This window comes from Onychostruthus taczanowskii, unplaced genomic scaffold, assembly GCF_017590055.1.
Source record: "Onychostruthus taczanowskii isolate IOZ18803 unplaced genomic scaffold, ASM1759005v1 scaffold1, whole genome shotgun sequence".
NCBI lineage: Eukaryota > Metazoa > Chordata > Aves > Passeriformes > Passeridae > Onychostruthus > Onychostruthus taczanowskii.
Window position 1 is genome coordinate 25,221,563 of NW_024496525.1, and position 14,383 is coordinate 25,235,945.

The following is a 14,383-nucleotide window of genomic DNA, read 5'->3' on the forward strand; positions in this document are numbered from 1 at the left end:
TTTCAGGAAGCAAAAATGAGAGAAAGGTGGAGAGGGAGTGTCGAATGTATGAAGCTCAGAATGGGAAACTAAAGGCAAATTCCATGTAGAAGACACAATTATTTACTGGTAACTGATGTCTGTAGTTAATTCATTGGACAGTCAAGAGGTAGTTCAATTTAAATGTTCTCATTATTCCATGGTGTTTATTCAGTCCTGAGAACCAGAATTATTCCCCAGAGCCTGGAAATGTCATATCTGAAAAAGCTGCACCAGTGCTGGACTCTGCCAGTGTTTGAACTGCTTTGCCAGCCTTGGCTCAGAGTGATGTAAACAGAGCTGAGGCAGTGTGAGTCAGTGAGTGAAAAAAGGGGGGAAGGTGAAAACTTTTTTAGTACCCTGGTTTAGGAATCTGATGTGTGAAATAAAAGAGTTGGGGTCTATAAGGTGGTATTTTGAAGTCATGCTTAGTGGAAAACTGGTGTCCTAATAAGAGAAGATGCTAGAACAGTTCAGAAATTGTGTGAATGGTCTGGAGGCCAGGGAGAAAAAACAAACAAAACATGATTCCAAACCTTGGGAATCTTTCAGAGTTTTTTTGATTAACACAATAAATAATTAATACATGAAAGGCTGCTCTCTGGTATGTGCATGCATCCTAGTGTTGCAGTACTTGTGTATTCTCAGTACTTATGTGTTGTCCCTGGGTCCCCTAGATCAGGAAGTGGGATTTCATCACGCCTTTTAATTTTTTTATTGATATATAATTCTTAATGTGTTTTTTCATTGTTTCACATTGACTTAATGAGTGAAAATACTTTTTTTATAATAGAGAGAAGAAACTCAGTGTAAGTCTAGGATTTAATAAGGTATTAATTCTACTTTTTATTGTAGCTAATCCAGTTTTGTATGGATATTTTCATAACTTCATCCTGATAGAAAGAGAATTTTCAAGGCTATTTCGTAAATAATACCATTCTTTACAATCATATATTAAACGGATTTCATGGTTGAGAGTTCAGTCAGTTATTTGCTTGGTAAGCTGCCACTTTTCCATTGCACATATGATCACACTTGGGAGTCCTCTTTTGGTTGAGGAATATAGGAATGAGGTTTTATATTGAATTAATATACCAGAGAGATAAAATTTGGTCATAATTCTGCTGTTTATGAGGTGAGGGGTATGGAGGAGTATGCTTAGTGTGCCTCCTGCCAGATGGTACTTTGCCTGCAAATAGAAAGCTTGATCTTTGGCATCACACAGTTTTGCATGGATGTACAAATGCTCTTGAAGAAATTGGGGGGTGTTTCAAATAATTTCATTGCACTTCATTTGGATTATTTTTATTGTTGCCTTATTGTCACTCAGGTAGTATAATCCATGCGACAAGTTTACTAAAGAGTTATCTCTACAGAAGCGTCCTTGCAGAATTTTTCAAACAAACACATGCATTTCCATGAATAACCCCTTCCTGATTTGCTGTAAGACTGCTGCTAGGTTAGTATGCAGCAAAAGCTGAGCATGAGGGAAAATCCACAAGTCATCCTGCTACAGGAAACAGCTGTCTAATAGGAATGGGAGCTTAAAGCTTGATAATTCCTGCTTTTTCCAGAGGGCATCTGACATGATCAGTGAACTGTTCTTTATTTCTTCTTTGGTCCTTTTAAGATTTGTATGTTACCAGCTTTCATGTTTAAATGCACTTGTTGAGTGTACCGTTTTTCTTCACTTCCAATTTAGAGTTAAGGGCCTGTTAGCTTGTGAAAAAAAAAATATACCTTTTATGTACTATGGCACATTTATGATTTTCTGATGACTATTCAAATCCGTTACATCTAATTTAGGAAGTATTACTAAAAAGGAGGACTTCCATATGACACATTTTATATTTGACTAAACTATTTCCACTGTGATGGTAAGATCTTTGGGTTTGACTTTGTTTGATATTAATAGTGCATTGCATCACTAAAGTCAATACTTTTCTATTAGCAAAAGCTACCTGCTATTCTTTTCTCAAGTGCACGGTTACTGTCACAATATTTACAGTGCATAGGTTGTGCAAGAGGATTAGCTGAGTGTACTGTGTCTTTCCCTGAGACTACCTGCATGTACTGAGGTCATTGCTGTCCTCTGAGACTGTACCACTTCAGCACCTGAAGTAATAGGTGAAACATGACAGGGGACTGACCCTTTTGACATTCATGGTAAAGAGAATATGGGAGGATGCTTTCAAAGTTGCTAACCATCTTTCTGTCAAAATCTTCCCAGTGCACTGATTTTGAGGAGCAGTGTGGGCTAAATTCACAAATGTTTTAAAAGGAAGACTAGTTCTAAGACATACTTGTCCTATTCATTGCAACTCAGCTGATACAGGACCCTTGCATTCAGGGAGATGTTGTTGGAAGGAGTGATGATTTTCTGGCTTTCAGTCAAATCTGGCAGCAGATTAGTGGGGAATTATAGTTTAGTGCAATTTGCAGTACCATGAAGTCTGTTGCAAGTTCAACTCCTGTCACACAAACTGTTGATACCTTGCTGCTGATACCAGGTAATGCTGCATACATTTGCTTGACAGGTACAAAGAAGCTCCCTTCTGCACAAAGGGATGAGTTTGTTCGCTGTCACTGAGGCACAACTATGTGGGTATGGACACAACACCAAGGCTGGGGAACATGAGGATCTGGAATGTGAGAAGGGAATTGCCCACAAGCAGAAATATACTTTAGTGCAGAGGTGCCTAAAGCTGTTTGCAGTGCTTAAATGAATGACACAAACTTTTAAGTGTTCAAACTAGCTTGTGAATACGCTTATTGAAGGGGTAAAAGTGGAAGTATGTGATTATGTCTTCAGTCTGTCCTTCATCCCCTTACACATCTGTTCTGGGTGAGTCTGATATCATCAGTCCCTGAGTGCCAGGGTGAAGGGGTAGCATTGCAGTCTGTAGCTGTAACAAGGCCTGAAGGGACAGAGGAGCAGGACGTAGGCATTAAAAAGGGCACTGAGCTTTTGTGTACATCATGTGCCTAACCCCCTTCCTGCAGGGGCAGAGCTGATTGCACATAGCCTTCAAAAATCTACAGATCCATTTTCCCTCTCAGGAAAAACCTTAAGAGTTGTAGCAGGATTGAACACTTAGCAGGTGTTAAGACTTGGCATGTTTGTTGCGAGTAAATCAACTGCTAATAAGGTGAAGAAATCACATGTCAAGGCAGGTTATAAAACCACAGATCCACGTGGTTGTTGAGATGGTTGTCAGGCTTAGGGGATTCTGAAACTTCGCTTCATTGGCAGCCTGCCTGTCAGGATATGGGTAGGGCATGTGGGAACAATGCTCTCAGGGTACCCAGAATTAATCTGCTAACAGCCTACGTCAGGGCAGGTGTCACAGGCATGCCGGGGTTGCCCCAGCTGCTTTGTGCCAGCTCTTTGCTCCGGAGCCAAGCAGGCAGCTTATGCTGTGCAGCTGCACTTGTATTCTGTTCTGAGGCATGCTCTTTGCATGCCTTGTGTAGCTCTTTAGACACAGACAGCTCAGCCAGAGCTTTTTATCAAAGGTGAATCATGCTTTCTGTCATGCCATAATCAAGGATTTGTTTAATGTCCATGACTCAGAGAAAAAGGCGGTGGCGTCCCCTCCATGTTGTAACTGGATAAGGTGCTCTTGTTTCCCCACTCATTTAATGATTGGAGAGAGGGAACCAGCTACAGATTGATGGCAATTTCAATATAGACTTGGCTTTCTTGGTGCTCTCCCTTCCTCCTGAGATCTGTGCTGGATAAGATGAGCTGCAGGACCCATGAGTTTGCAGCAGTACCAGCAGGATAAATATTTCTGTATTTCTATCTGGTTTTAAAATGATGGGTGTATATTCCTCTCCTTTTTTTGGCAAAGGTTAGCCCCATTAGATGTACTGCTCTTCATTTAATCTCCTTCTCCCATCTGTTCTGTCTCTTTTCAGTAGAAACCAAGGAGATGTAGCTCCCACTCAGGCAGACAGATAACTCCATCTCCCATACATGAGAAAATATCTCTGTGTGAAGCAGAGCAGTGCCTTGCTGTGCACACGTATCAGGTTGTACCACGAGGGCAGACTCCTCTCTCAAGCTCTGATAATGTTATATTCCCCTCTGTGAGCTTATACAGATGAGGGAGTGCCACTGCCCCCTTCAGTTAAGTGTTGTTGCATTCCCAGGCCTAGAAAAGGACCCAAGGGAATCCAAACAGCTTTTCCCTGAGAAGCCAGGTTATCACAGCAGTAGGTAAGAAAAACAAATAGTTTAAGTTACTAAAGCCATGATACAGCTAGTAAATAAAGAACAGTGCATGTAGATAAGGTATACAGAATTTATAAATGATTGTTAAACCAATTCTGCGTGACTTTTGTGATTATTTGGATAATAAACCATAAAGACAGCAAATGTTGATAGAGTAAAACTCCATACTGTACCTTAGAACTCACTGGTAGATGGCCATTTCATTAAGGAAGAAATCTTGCCTACCAAGCTACAGAGCTGTGTTTAATTTCTCTGATTTTTATAGAAGATTTTGAATTGTCTTGTTGTGAGAAAAATGCACACCATAAGTTCTGTGTAGAGAGGAGCATTATCTTTGAGAAAAGCTGTCTTCATGTTAGTTCATGTAGTATTACCTCTGTGAGACAAGCATGTGTTTATTACAAGTAGTTATTTATTACTAATGCTGTTATCACCAGGATATACTGTTGTCACTGTCTATGAAACAAGGCAGTTTACAGTGAAGCTGCTTTGCTTTTGTTTTGTGATTAGATGCCTACACTCATCTTTATTTTCTGGCTCTTACCTTTGATGTCCTTGGGACTTCTGTTTTCCTATTTGGTATTAACTTCACAGAAGTAAAGTCACCTTAGGAAGATTAGAAAAATGGTGATTTTAATTCATGCTTCTTAAAGCTTCGGTTTATACTAACTTAACCATTTTTAACATTGTGCTGTGAAATATCATACAATCATCTGAATGAGATTACCAGGTAGGTAATAGCTTCCAGATGACACATCCAGTTTGCCAAGACAGGGAGCAGGGATATATTCCTTCTGCCATGTGGTGGCAGTAAGGGGATGGCACTTCTGGCACAAACACCTGTGATGGGAGCTGCACACCTCTGCATCCAGTTGTGTGGCAGGATCTGCCTCGTGTGCAGGGTCCTGTTAGTACTGCTAGAGACTCAGACCAAGGCTCTGTGCTTTGCTGTCCTAGGTGTGTTCTCACAGCCCCACTTGAGTGGAGGAGACAGAGGACAAAATGGGGCTTGCAGTGTGAATGGTGTGTGTGTCCTGAATACATCCACGTGGGCATGGTATTTCAGCCAGTGATGTAAGAACAACCATATTGTGGAAGCAGCTGTAGATCTGGGTCCTTTCTCCCACTTCCCTTCCATTAAGGAAGTTTCCTTAATGCATTTTTAGTTACTAATAGTTACTTCAGATAATATTAGTTTTTTAATAGGCAGAATTTATTAAAAAACACATGCCTTGTGTGCTTACTAATTTTTTACCATACATGATTTCATGTGGTAGGGAATAAATTCTCTGAAAAAATTTTGCTTTTGTCAGTTAATGTAACTGACAGTAAGTTCTTAAAGTTGATGGTATTTCAGTATTATTCCAGAAAGGTATTCCCCTCTCATGGAGGAAATGATATTACATGGAGGGAATGGTATTTTATTATACTAGATATTACTATATTACTATATATAGCAGTGTATTACTACAAGGAACCTACTTGGCTGTTACATGCATATATGCTTCTGTTGGCATCTTAAAATGTTTATAAAACATACAAAATAGATTAAAGAATTAGAGTGCTGCATCTTGACCAGTAGTCTGTGAATTATCCTGTACTGTGTTTCTGTAAGAGTGTCAACTGTGATTACACAGTGTCTCAAAACTACAGAGCACTAAAGAAATTCTGAAATGGCAAGCTGTAATATAATACATCAGAAGAGGCACTTATGTTTGGTCATATGTTTCTGCAGATGCTTCCCTACTTTTCATTCTTCCTTTTATATATGCTGTGTACATTTTTTAAGAAAAAGGTATGTTTTTCTTTCAGCCATTAATGAGTTTCCTGAAGATATATTTACAAATAAAGAACGTCAGCAAGGAGGAATTCTGCTTCATATCATTGCTGTAAGTTTTTTTTCTACTGTGCTTCAGTTTTGTTTTCCTTTTATGCTGCTTATTCTGTTTTTATTTGTTAATAAGATATTAATCATCATAGTGACCTTACTTAGTAGAGTTCTGTATATATCAACAAGTCTTAAAACTTTGATTTGAGTAGTTTTAATACATCTATATTAGTACAATTTCTTAAAAGGTAGCACCTTGGGGACATGGTATAGTGGTAGACTTGGTATTGTTGGATTAACAGTTGAACTTGATGATCTTAAGGGTCTTTTCCAATCTAAATGATTCTATGACTTCATGATTTAAGAAAAGGATGCAAGTCTGAATTTGCAGTACCTATGCATCCATCCTCTTGGAGATAAAATCCTGGCAGAATGGATCACATGACTTGTATTTCATGTTATATTGACAGAGTTTGGGATTTCTTCATTCATGACATTGAGCATGATTTGGAAGTTTTTTGAGGCTCTTTCTTTTCTTTTGTGCCTCTATGCAATAGATGCAGTTATAATTTTAAAAAAACCTAAACCAACCCTGAAGAAATACAGAAAATGTAATGTGGAATTTTATTTTCTATTGTATTAAAAAAAACAAAGCAAGTGAGGCCTGCAGGCTCCAGTTTTTCATTCCCAGTTCAGGGAAAGTAAAGTATAAAGGAGTTCTGTTTGATGGACAGCAGCAGGATCAAGCCCACTGCATGGGCACAGCACATAAAGCTGCATAAGACAGTGGGAGAATCACAGGTGTGCAGGGAACCAGGATCATATCTAAACATCTTGGTGCAGTGATCCATGGCCAGGGTCCACTTATTTCCAGGTGTAAATGTTTTCTGAGTACTGTTAATCAGCCTGGTTTTACTTTCTATTTAATTACTTGGTCTGATAATTAGTTAAAAATATAGAGGATGACTATATAACTTTATAGCTTTACCTGTTGCTTTTCATTATATGAAATCTGTTGTGGCATCCTGTTCTGTTAAAGTATGATACCTTTCATATTTTGGGTTCTGACAAATGTTTCAAATGAGATCTAACATTCAAAAATACGGTTTTTTGTCATAAATTTATCAACAGGGAGATTTGTATTTGGAATGAAATAAAAAGTGAAGCTATATATTTCTGCTAGTTTGAATAAAGGTAGCATTACCTTTCTTCCTCTTTTCACACACAGAAAAAATGTAAAGTATTCCTTAAATTTATTTTCTTTACAGGCACTTTACATGTTTTACGCTTTGGCCATAGTGTGTGATGACTTCTTTGTTCCATCCTTAGAGAAAATTTGTGAGGTATGTTAATGAACATTATCACTCTTAGAAATCTATTTAGAGAATATTATTTAGAGATATTATTTTCCATAATTAAAATGAACCAGTGGTCTGCACACTTGTTTCTCTGGCCACACTCAAGCAGAAAAAAATCAAAGATTTAATGAGATCGGATGGCAAAACCCACTCTTAAATACCTGAGGCATGTAACTAGAAGAGCTATTGGTTATAGATGGGTTGGATTTATTATTGTACTCCTTTTTTAAAAAGTAACTTGAGGAAAGATGTCATAGATAGAAAAATTAATGTGGTGGCTATGCAAATCTTATTGCACATCTACCACTGTGTCAACAAGGAGAAAGGAAGTATATGTGGTCCTAGTATAAAATGGGAAAAAGTGAAAATGTATGAGAAAAGTATGTACCTTGGATATGGAATCAGAATACAAATTTTATATGAAAAAAAAAAAAAGTAGCATAATGGCTTTACCTAATTTTTGAGAAAATTGTGCAGAATTTAGTTGACTGTGACACAGTAGAATTTATACATGGCAAGTAAATGGTGTGTTGAGTATGATTTTGGTGAACAAAATAAATACGTAGTACAAATGTAGATTTTAACTCCTTTTTAAACACAAAATGAAAATCTCATCTCCTTTGCTTTTAAGCAAAATAAGAGTGACCATTTTCTGAAATACTCCTGGGGTTTTTTTGTAGCTAGTTTAAAAGTCTTTTTTCCTGTTGCTAAATGTACTAAATACCTGTTGGTGTTACTCAGAGTTGTATGCTTACGCTCATCAGTAGAAGAACAAATAGAATAATAAGGGGATAGTAAAATACTCAATTGGGATCTTTTCTTTCCCTTTCCAGATGTTCAGTATTCAGCATGCACCTTAGACACCATATTTATATGATGGTAGCTATATCAGTTGGTTGTACCAATTACTGGTTACTGATCCTTCATAAAATCTTTACATTTTATCTCACATTCTGCTGAACATTTAAACAGCTACCTAGAGTTCAGATAGCACACTTAGGTTTGAGCACCTGCAGCTGTGTGGCTGGTAATAGATCATATTTGTGTTTGTGTTTTGTCAAGATGTGTAGGATGTTAAGATGTTTTCAGGCAAACTGCTTGAAAAATACAGGATTTTTAAACTTCTCCTTTTGTCACTAGGTACTTTTCTATCCTTGAAAGAAAAATAGTGTACTAAAGATTATGTACTAAAGTCTACTAGAGACTCTCAAAAAGGAAAAAAACCACAACTTCTCCATAAAACCGTGTTTATAGTTCAAGGGAAAGATCTTAAGACTGCTAAATTGATGCAACCCACTTGTGGACCTGCACGTGTTTTTGCTGGTTTGAGAATTCTAAGTTACCTATATCCTATTAGAGCTTAAGAGATGCCATCATAAAAATAGATCTCTCTACCATACACAGCCCTCTCTGTGTCTAACTGGACTAATTTTATCTGTGTCAGCGGATTGATTCACTTTTGATTAACACAGTTGAAAAATGAATCCAGAATCAAACCTGCTGTTTGTAAGATTTATTCACAAAGGTTGTATTTTTCTGTTACCGGTTTTCATTTTTGAATTTTAGAAGCCCAAAGAGTTGGGGAATTGAATGACTGTGTTTAGAGTTACAGAACTAAATAAATTAAAACAATTTGAGATGTTTACAATCCTTTTGAATGTGCAGAGATACTTTTCTTTAAGCAGCTCCATGTAAGCCACAATTGGCTATTCATTTACATATATAGTTGTAGAACTCCACAATGTAAATACAGTAGCTGTGCTGAAATTACCAATTGTTTTCTTCTAGAAACTACATTTGAGTGAAGATGTTGCTGGAGCCACCTTCATGGCAGCAGGGAGCTCCACCCCAGAACTGTTTGCATCTGTTATAGGTATGGAGCCCACACACAAACTTTTTTGAGATCTGTTAAAAAATCAGCAGCAGATGAAGCACAGGTACCCATTCTTCTGACAATTTATAATCAGCAATTGCGGCTGTCAGCCAGTCTGTGATTCATGGTATCATTAACTACTCAAAATATCTCATGAAAATGTGAGTCTTCTCTCAAAACAGAGAGAGGAATGTCTGATTCTGAGCACAGGATGCAAGAGAAGAGATTTATTGAAGTCCCTTGAGAGGTAATTTGATATATTTGGAAACAGATTAAGAGCAGCTCTGAGGAGAAAGACTTGGGGGTGTTGGATGATGAGCTCATCATGATCTGTCACTGTGCAGCCAGTGTGCACTTGCAGCCCAGAAAACCCAACTGTGTCCTGGGCTGCACCAGAAGCAATGTGGCCAGCAGGTTGAGGGATGTGACAGAGCTGAAAACTAAGCTGTGAAACAGAACTTACTGTTGAACTAACTAGTTAAGAAATCATTTACTAAAAGTATATATGTAGAGATTCTAAGCCTCAGCTGGGGAACTGCTAGCTAGACTAAAAGCACAAATTATTGCACAGAGAAGTGAGCCTTAATTATGAAACGTGTTTTGGTTAATCTTTGAAACAGTCTCTATTTCACAAGTAGTACATGTTCTGAGTGACTGAAAATTAAATTACAGAGGTAGTTATGTATGTTTTTCTCCCTCTGCAGGTGTATTTATCACTCATGGAGATGTAGGAGTTGGGACCATTGTTGGTTCAGCAGTTTTCAACATCCTCTGCATTGTTGGTGTCTGTGGACTGTTTGCAGGACAGGTTAGTAAGATATTTGTCTTTACATAGTTCAATTGCTTACAATTTAGAGGTTTCCATGAGCATATATTAAAAAAAAAGACAAAATCACAGACAAAAATGGCATTGTGAAAAACCTCAAAGATTTGAAAAAATTTACAAATGCTTTACAAATAGTGACTGTTTCCAAAAAGTTCAGCTGTAGTGTCAGCACTCTGAACACGTAGCATACAGAGAAAACTGTTTCCTCTTCATACAATACTGTGTTTACTATCAACTAATTATTGTCATCTGCTGATCCTTCCTGATACTGAGGACAGTCAAAGAATCTGGGACACAAGCATGAGATTTGCTCCATTTACTCAATAGATGGTTAAACTCTTTATCATATTTTTTCGGGGAGTAAGTCCAATGTATCCACAGATAAAAGGAACGAGAAACAATTGATTTGCTGCAGTACAATGAATTTTACTTCACAGTTGAAATTATGACCAAATCAAGTATCTTTAGTAAGAAATGTATTTCAATAATGGAAGTTTCTGTATGATTTTTATAACTGATACTTATTTTAGATCCATTGTCTAACAGACTGATACGTTTTCATTGTAACACAAAACTGCATTTGGTTTCAGCATGGTTGCTAGTAATAATAGTTACTCTGCTCACACACCTAAGTTATTTTAAGATAGGGGCCTTTTTGTTTATTTTTGAAATCCCATATTTTAGTTGGCTGGAGGTGTGGTGTTTTTCAGGTGGTTTGTCTCACCCAGTGGGCAGTGTTCCGGGATTCTGTATACTACACAATATCTGTGATCGTACTTATTGTGGTAAGTAGCTCTCTTATTGGTTACTGTGTTTCATTGCTTTAATTTTTAGTGGACCAGCCTGCTCACTATACACACTGTAAATAATTATTTTCCTAGCTAGCTCTAGTGGCATCTGGGAGTGAGAGCTGAGCTCCACAATGTTGTATAAATGTGAAAATTTCATACAGCCCCATGGAATATGTGCCCACCATATCCATCAGTGTCCATTGATTTTGTACCTAGGGTTTGTAAAGTTCTGCAGGCTAGTAGGATACTGTTATGCAGTGCAGATAGAACCCTCCTCAGACCTAGGAGACTGCTTGTTGTGGAGGTAAAAAATTTTGAGCTACACATCTGTTTTAAATGGAGAAGGTGGCTGTTTCTTGCTTCTACTCAGTAATTTTCTTTCTGAAAGACTGGGTAAGTTTTTCCATGTAGAACACAGGGAAAATACCACTTTGTTCATGTAGAGCAGTGTAGTAGTTCCTGAATGTACACATTTAATATGTCTGGTGGCAAGGCAGGGAAGAATGCACTTAGTCTGTATTTTGTAATGCAAGTGAATCACTAGCTGTGTATTCAGTAACAGCAGTTACACAGGATGGAGTAAAATGTGTGTGACCACTTGACCCAAGAGGAGAAGTAAAACAGCTACCTGTTCTGCTAAAACTAGTCTAGCTGTTTGAAGGACTCAAGAGTTTAGTTTTTTTGGAATAAGTGACTTTGCTGTCATTTGCACAACATAGCATATGGGTACACGAGTACATATCTGTCTGACTTTAACACACTTGCACCATTTCCCTAAATAGTTCTTAAAACAGCCACTGACAGGGATTCAGGCCTTGTTCACAAGGTTTGTGTTTTGTGAGGGGCACAATCCATACAGTGGAAGTTCTGGTTAGAAAGGGTCAAGACTTGCGTAGGTCTGTCTAGATGCGGCTGATACTTGCTGAACAAATTTGACTGTTGTTTGGGATAGATCAAAGAAATAGTCAATTTATGTGTTTCCTTTTTTTCCCTCTTCTAGTTCATATATGATGAGAAAATAGAATGGTAAGTTGTGTAAATTATTCCATGCAGTTCTGTATTTGCCATGAGGCTCACTAGTAAATAGAGTTGTAGTGTAACTGATTTTCATTCTACACCCTGAGAGTGTGAGCTGGATTGAACACTTAGAAAATCCTATGTATTTTGTTTGGGCTTAGTTTTTATGATGGTCACGGAAAACTAAAAGAAAACCAGGAAACATTAAGGATGTACATAGGCTCTGTGCAAGGCCCGAAGTTTCCCATGTGCAGAGAGGGTAACCAACACTCTTCTGCTCTGATTCTGACTGTTAATATTTGTGGGGATGCCAGGTGTTCCAATGAACATTCCAATGTGAATCCTAGTGGAAGATCATAGGCACCTTCTAACAGTGCTCGCAGAGTGCCTGGCCTGTGCTTCAGCACTGAATTGCAAAAGGCCTTGGTGTTATGGTGCTCAGAGGGTAGATGTGGTTTCAGTCTGCATAGCACATTTCTGAAATACATGCATTGCTTTCTATTTGCATGTTTATTGGAACTTGAGAGTCTACTTCCCCTCTCATTCTGCTGAGACACCATCTAATCTTAATGATGTGAGTCCTGTGTGCACAAATGTGACTTGTACCAGATGTTTAAGGCGCACTCCTACAAAAAACTTATAAAGCATACAGCTGTTTGAATGGCCTTCTAACACTTCTTTCTGTCTTTTTGAGGTGGGAAAGCCTTGTACTCATCATTATGTATTCATTCTACATACTTATAATGAAGTAAGTACTTCTCCTTACTGTACCCTTTAGATGTTAACTGACCATCATTCTTTTGGTCTTGTTTAGTCCCTGGCCTCCTGCCTTGAGGGCAATACAGCCAGTCATGTTTCTCTGTTAGATCTGTTGAGTTTTATGCTTAACCAATTTAATTCTAGGTTTGTGCTTAATCAGCAGGAAACACTCACATGCGTCCTTTTCATAGTGCACAGAGGTAAAGTAGCTTTCAGGAAAAGTTGAGAAAAATGCCATTTATACAAAGGTGTATATGAAAAGTTTGCAGGGTGCTCTGGATTGTAAACACACATCGTGTCAGTTCTGTACATATTTTGTACTCCCTGGAGAATGAGGTCAAGGAACATTAGGTAGAGTCCTAAGCAGGTTGTTCACTGACATCTTTTTCTGTTGTGTCACTGCCTCTGACAGGAGAGTCAGAGAGCTCACTGTTACTGCAGGTGTCTCTGAGTCCACCCTTCTATTACAAGTTGCGTAGACTTAGATCCCTCCACTCACAAATCACCCTGTTGGAACTCCCTTTTCTCCTACATCAAGTCTTAGCAGAGCTCACTGACAGCCCTCTTAGGTCCCACCCTAGTGCTAAGATAGATGTGTTCTGTCTTTAGAAGGGTATGGTCAGCAGTCCCAGAAATGCTCAAGAAGCCACCCACAGGGAACAGAGTACTGAAAGAAACAGTGAACTGAATTCTGAGCTGATGCAGGAGGAAAGAAGCTGCTATATAGTGAATGTCCTGGCTCCAAAGTTAACAGCTCCAGTGTTTTGCCTTCACTGAATCTGCTCTAGTGCCTTTTTGCAGTTTGCTGTATGTCACCAGATACAGGTGCAGTCCTTGCTTTCCTATCAGCTTGCCACTGAGTTGAAGAGTCCTTTCTCTTCACTTGCTATGAATTGTCAGAGAACATGAGTCTAGGCTTTACTGCTTGCCTGCATAAGTTGTTCTCAGGTGGTTTTAAAGTTTGCCAAGAAAATGCAAAAATCCAGCTTTTTTAGAGACCTTTTCTTTGCACTTTTAGGTACAATGTGAGGATGCAAAATTTCTTCACCCTTAAAAGCAAGAATGTTGGAAATGGTGACACAGTCAACAATGAGCTGGAAGATGGTAATAAATGTTATGCCTCTAGTTGTGATGACCCATCCATTCCATTACTATGGAAAGGTAAGGCTGAGCAGACAGGACTTGGAGAAAGAGTATTTCACAGGATATCTTTTTTATTTCTTTTTTGCAGATCAAAACAGTGTCACTGTTCAATCATAAGCAGAGTTAACTGGATAATTCAGCAGTCAGATTGCCACATTAAAAAAAAAAAAAGATTATTTTTTTTTCCTATATTCTGAAAACAAGCTGCTTTGCACATTGGCAATTTTTCTCCATTTTTATCTCCTGTTCAGTGATGAGCTACACTGTGAAAGAAATACATTTTTTTAACCAAGAAGAAAGCAATTTTCACTTCAAAAATTAGTTTGGAATGAGAAGTTGAGATGTGGATGTTGAAGGAAAGGACATGGGCTGATCAGTGGGCAAGAGGGGGTTACATGTTGAGTTCAGATCCTCAGAAGACTGGGTTTTATATGCCTAAATAGTCTGTATACATCACCAGACACACATGTAAAATTGAAAAATGCAGGTTCTTTGCTATTTGTGTCTTTGTCATAAAGGAAAGAAGATGATAT

At 38.2% G+C, this 14,383-nt stretch overlaps 1 protein-coding gene across 1 annotated transcript in view; it reads left to right on the forward strand.

The window, feature by feature from the left end:
• The window catches only part of LOC121342933 (ras and Rab interactor 3-like), a 156,494-nt gene that overhangs the window by 45,418 nt on the left and 96,693 nt on the right, over positions 1-14,383 (forward strand). The window contains exons 3-10 of the mRNA XM_041417731.1: positions 6,068-6,144; positions 7,352-7,426; positions 9,230-9,314; positions 10,019-10,122; positions 10,851-10,925; positions 11,932-11,957; positions 12,643-12,696; positions 13,726-13,868. Of these exons, the coding sequence (XP_041273665.1) occupies positions 6,068-6,144; positions 7,352-7,426; positions 9,230-9,314; positions 10,019-10,122; positions 10,851-10,925; positions 11,932-11,957; positions 12,643-12,696; positions 13,726-13,868 (639 nt within the window). The remainder of the gene's footprint in view (positions 1-6,067; positions 6,145-7,351; positions 7,427-9,229; positions 9,315-10,018; positions 10,123-10,850; positions 10,926-11,931; positions 11,958-12,642; positions 12,697-13,725; positions 13,869-14,383) is intronic.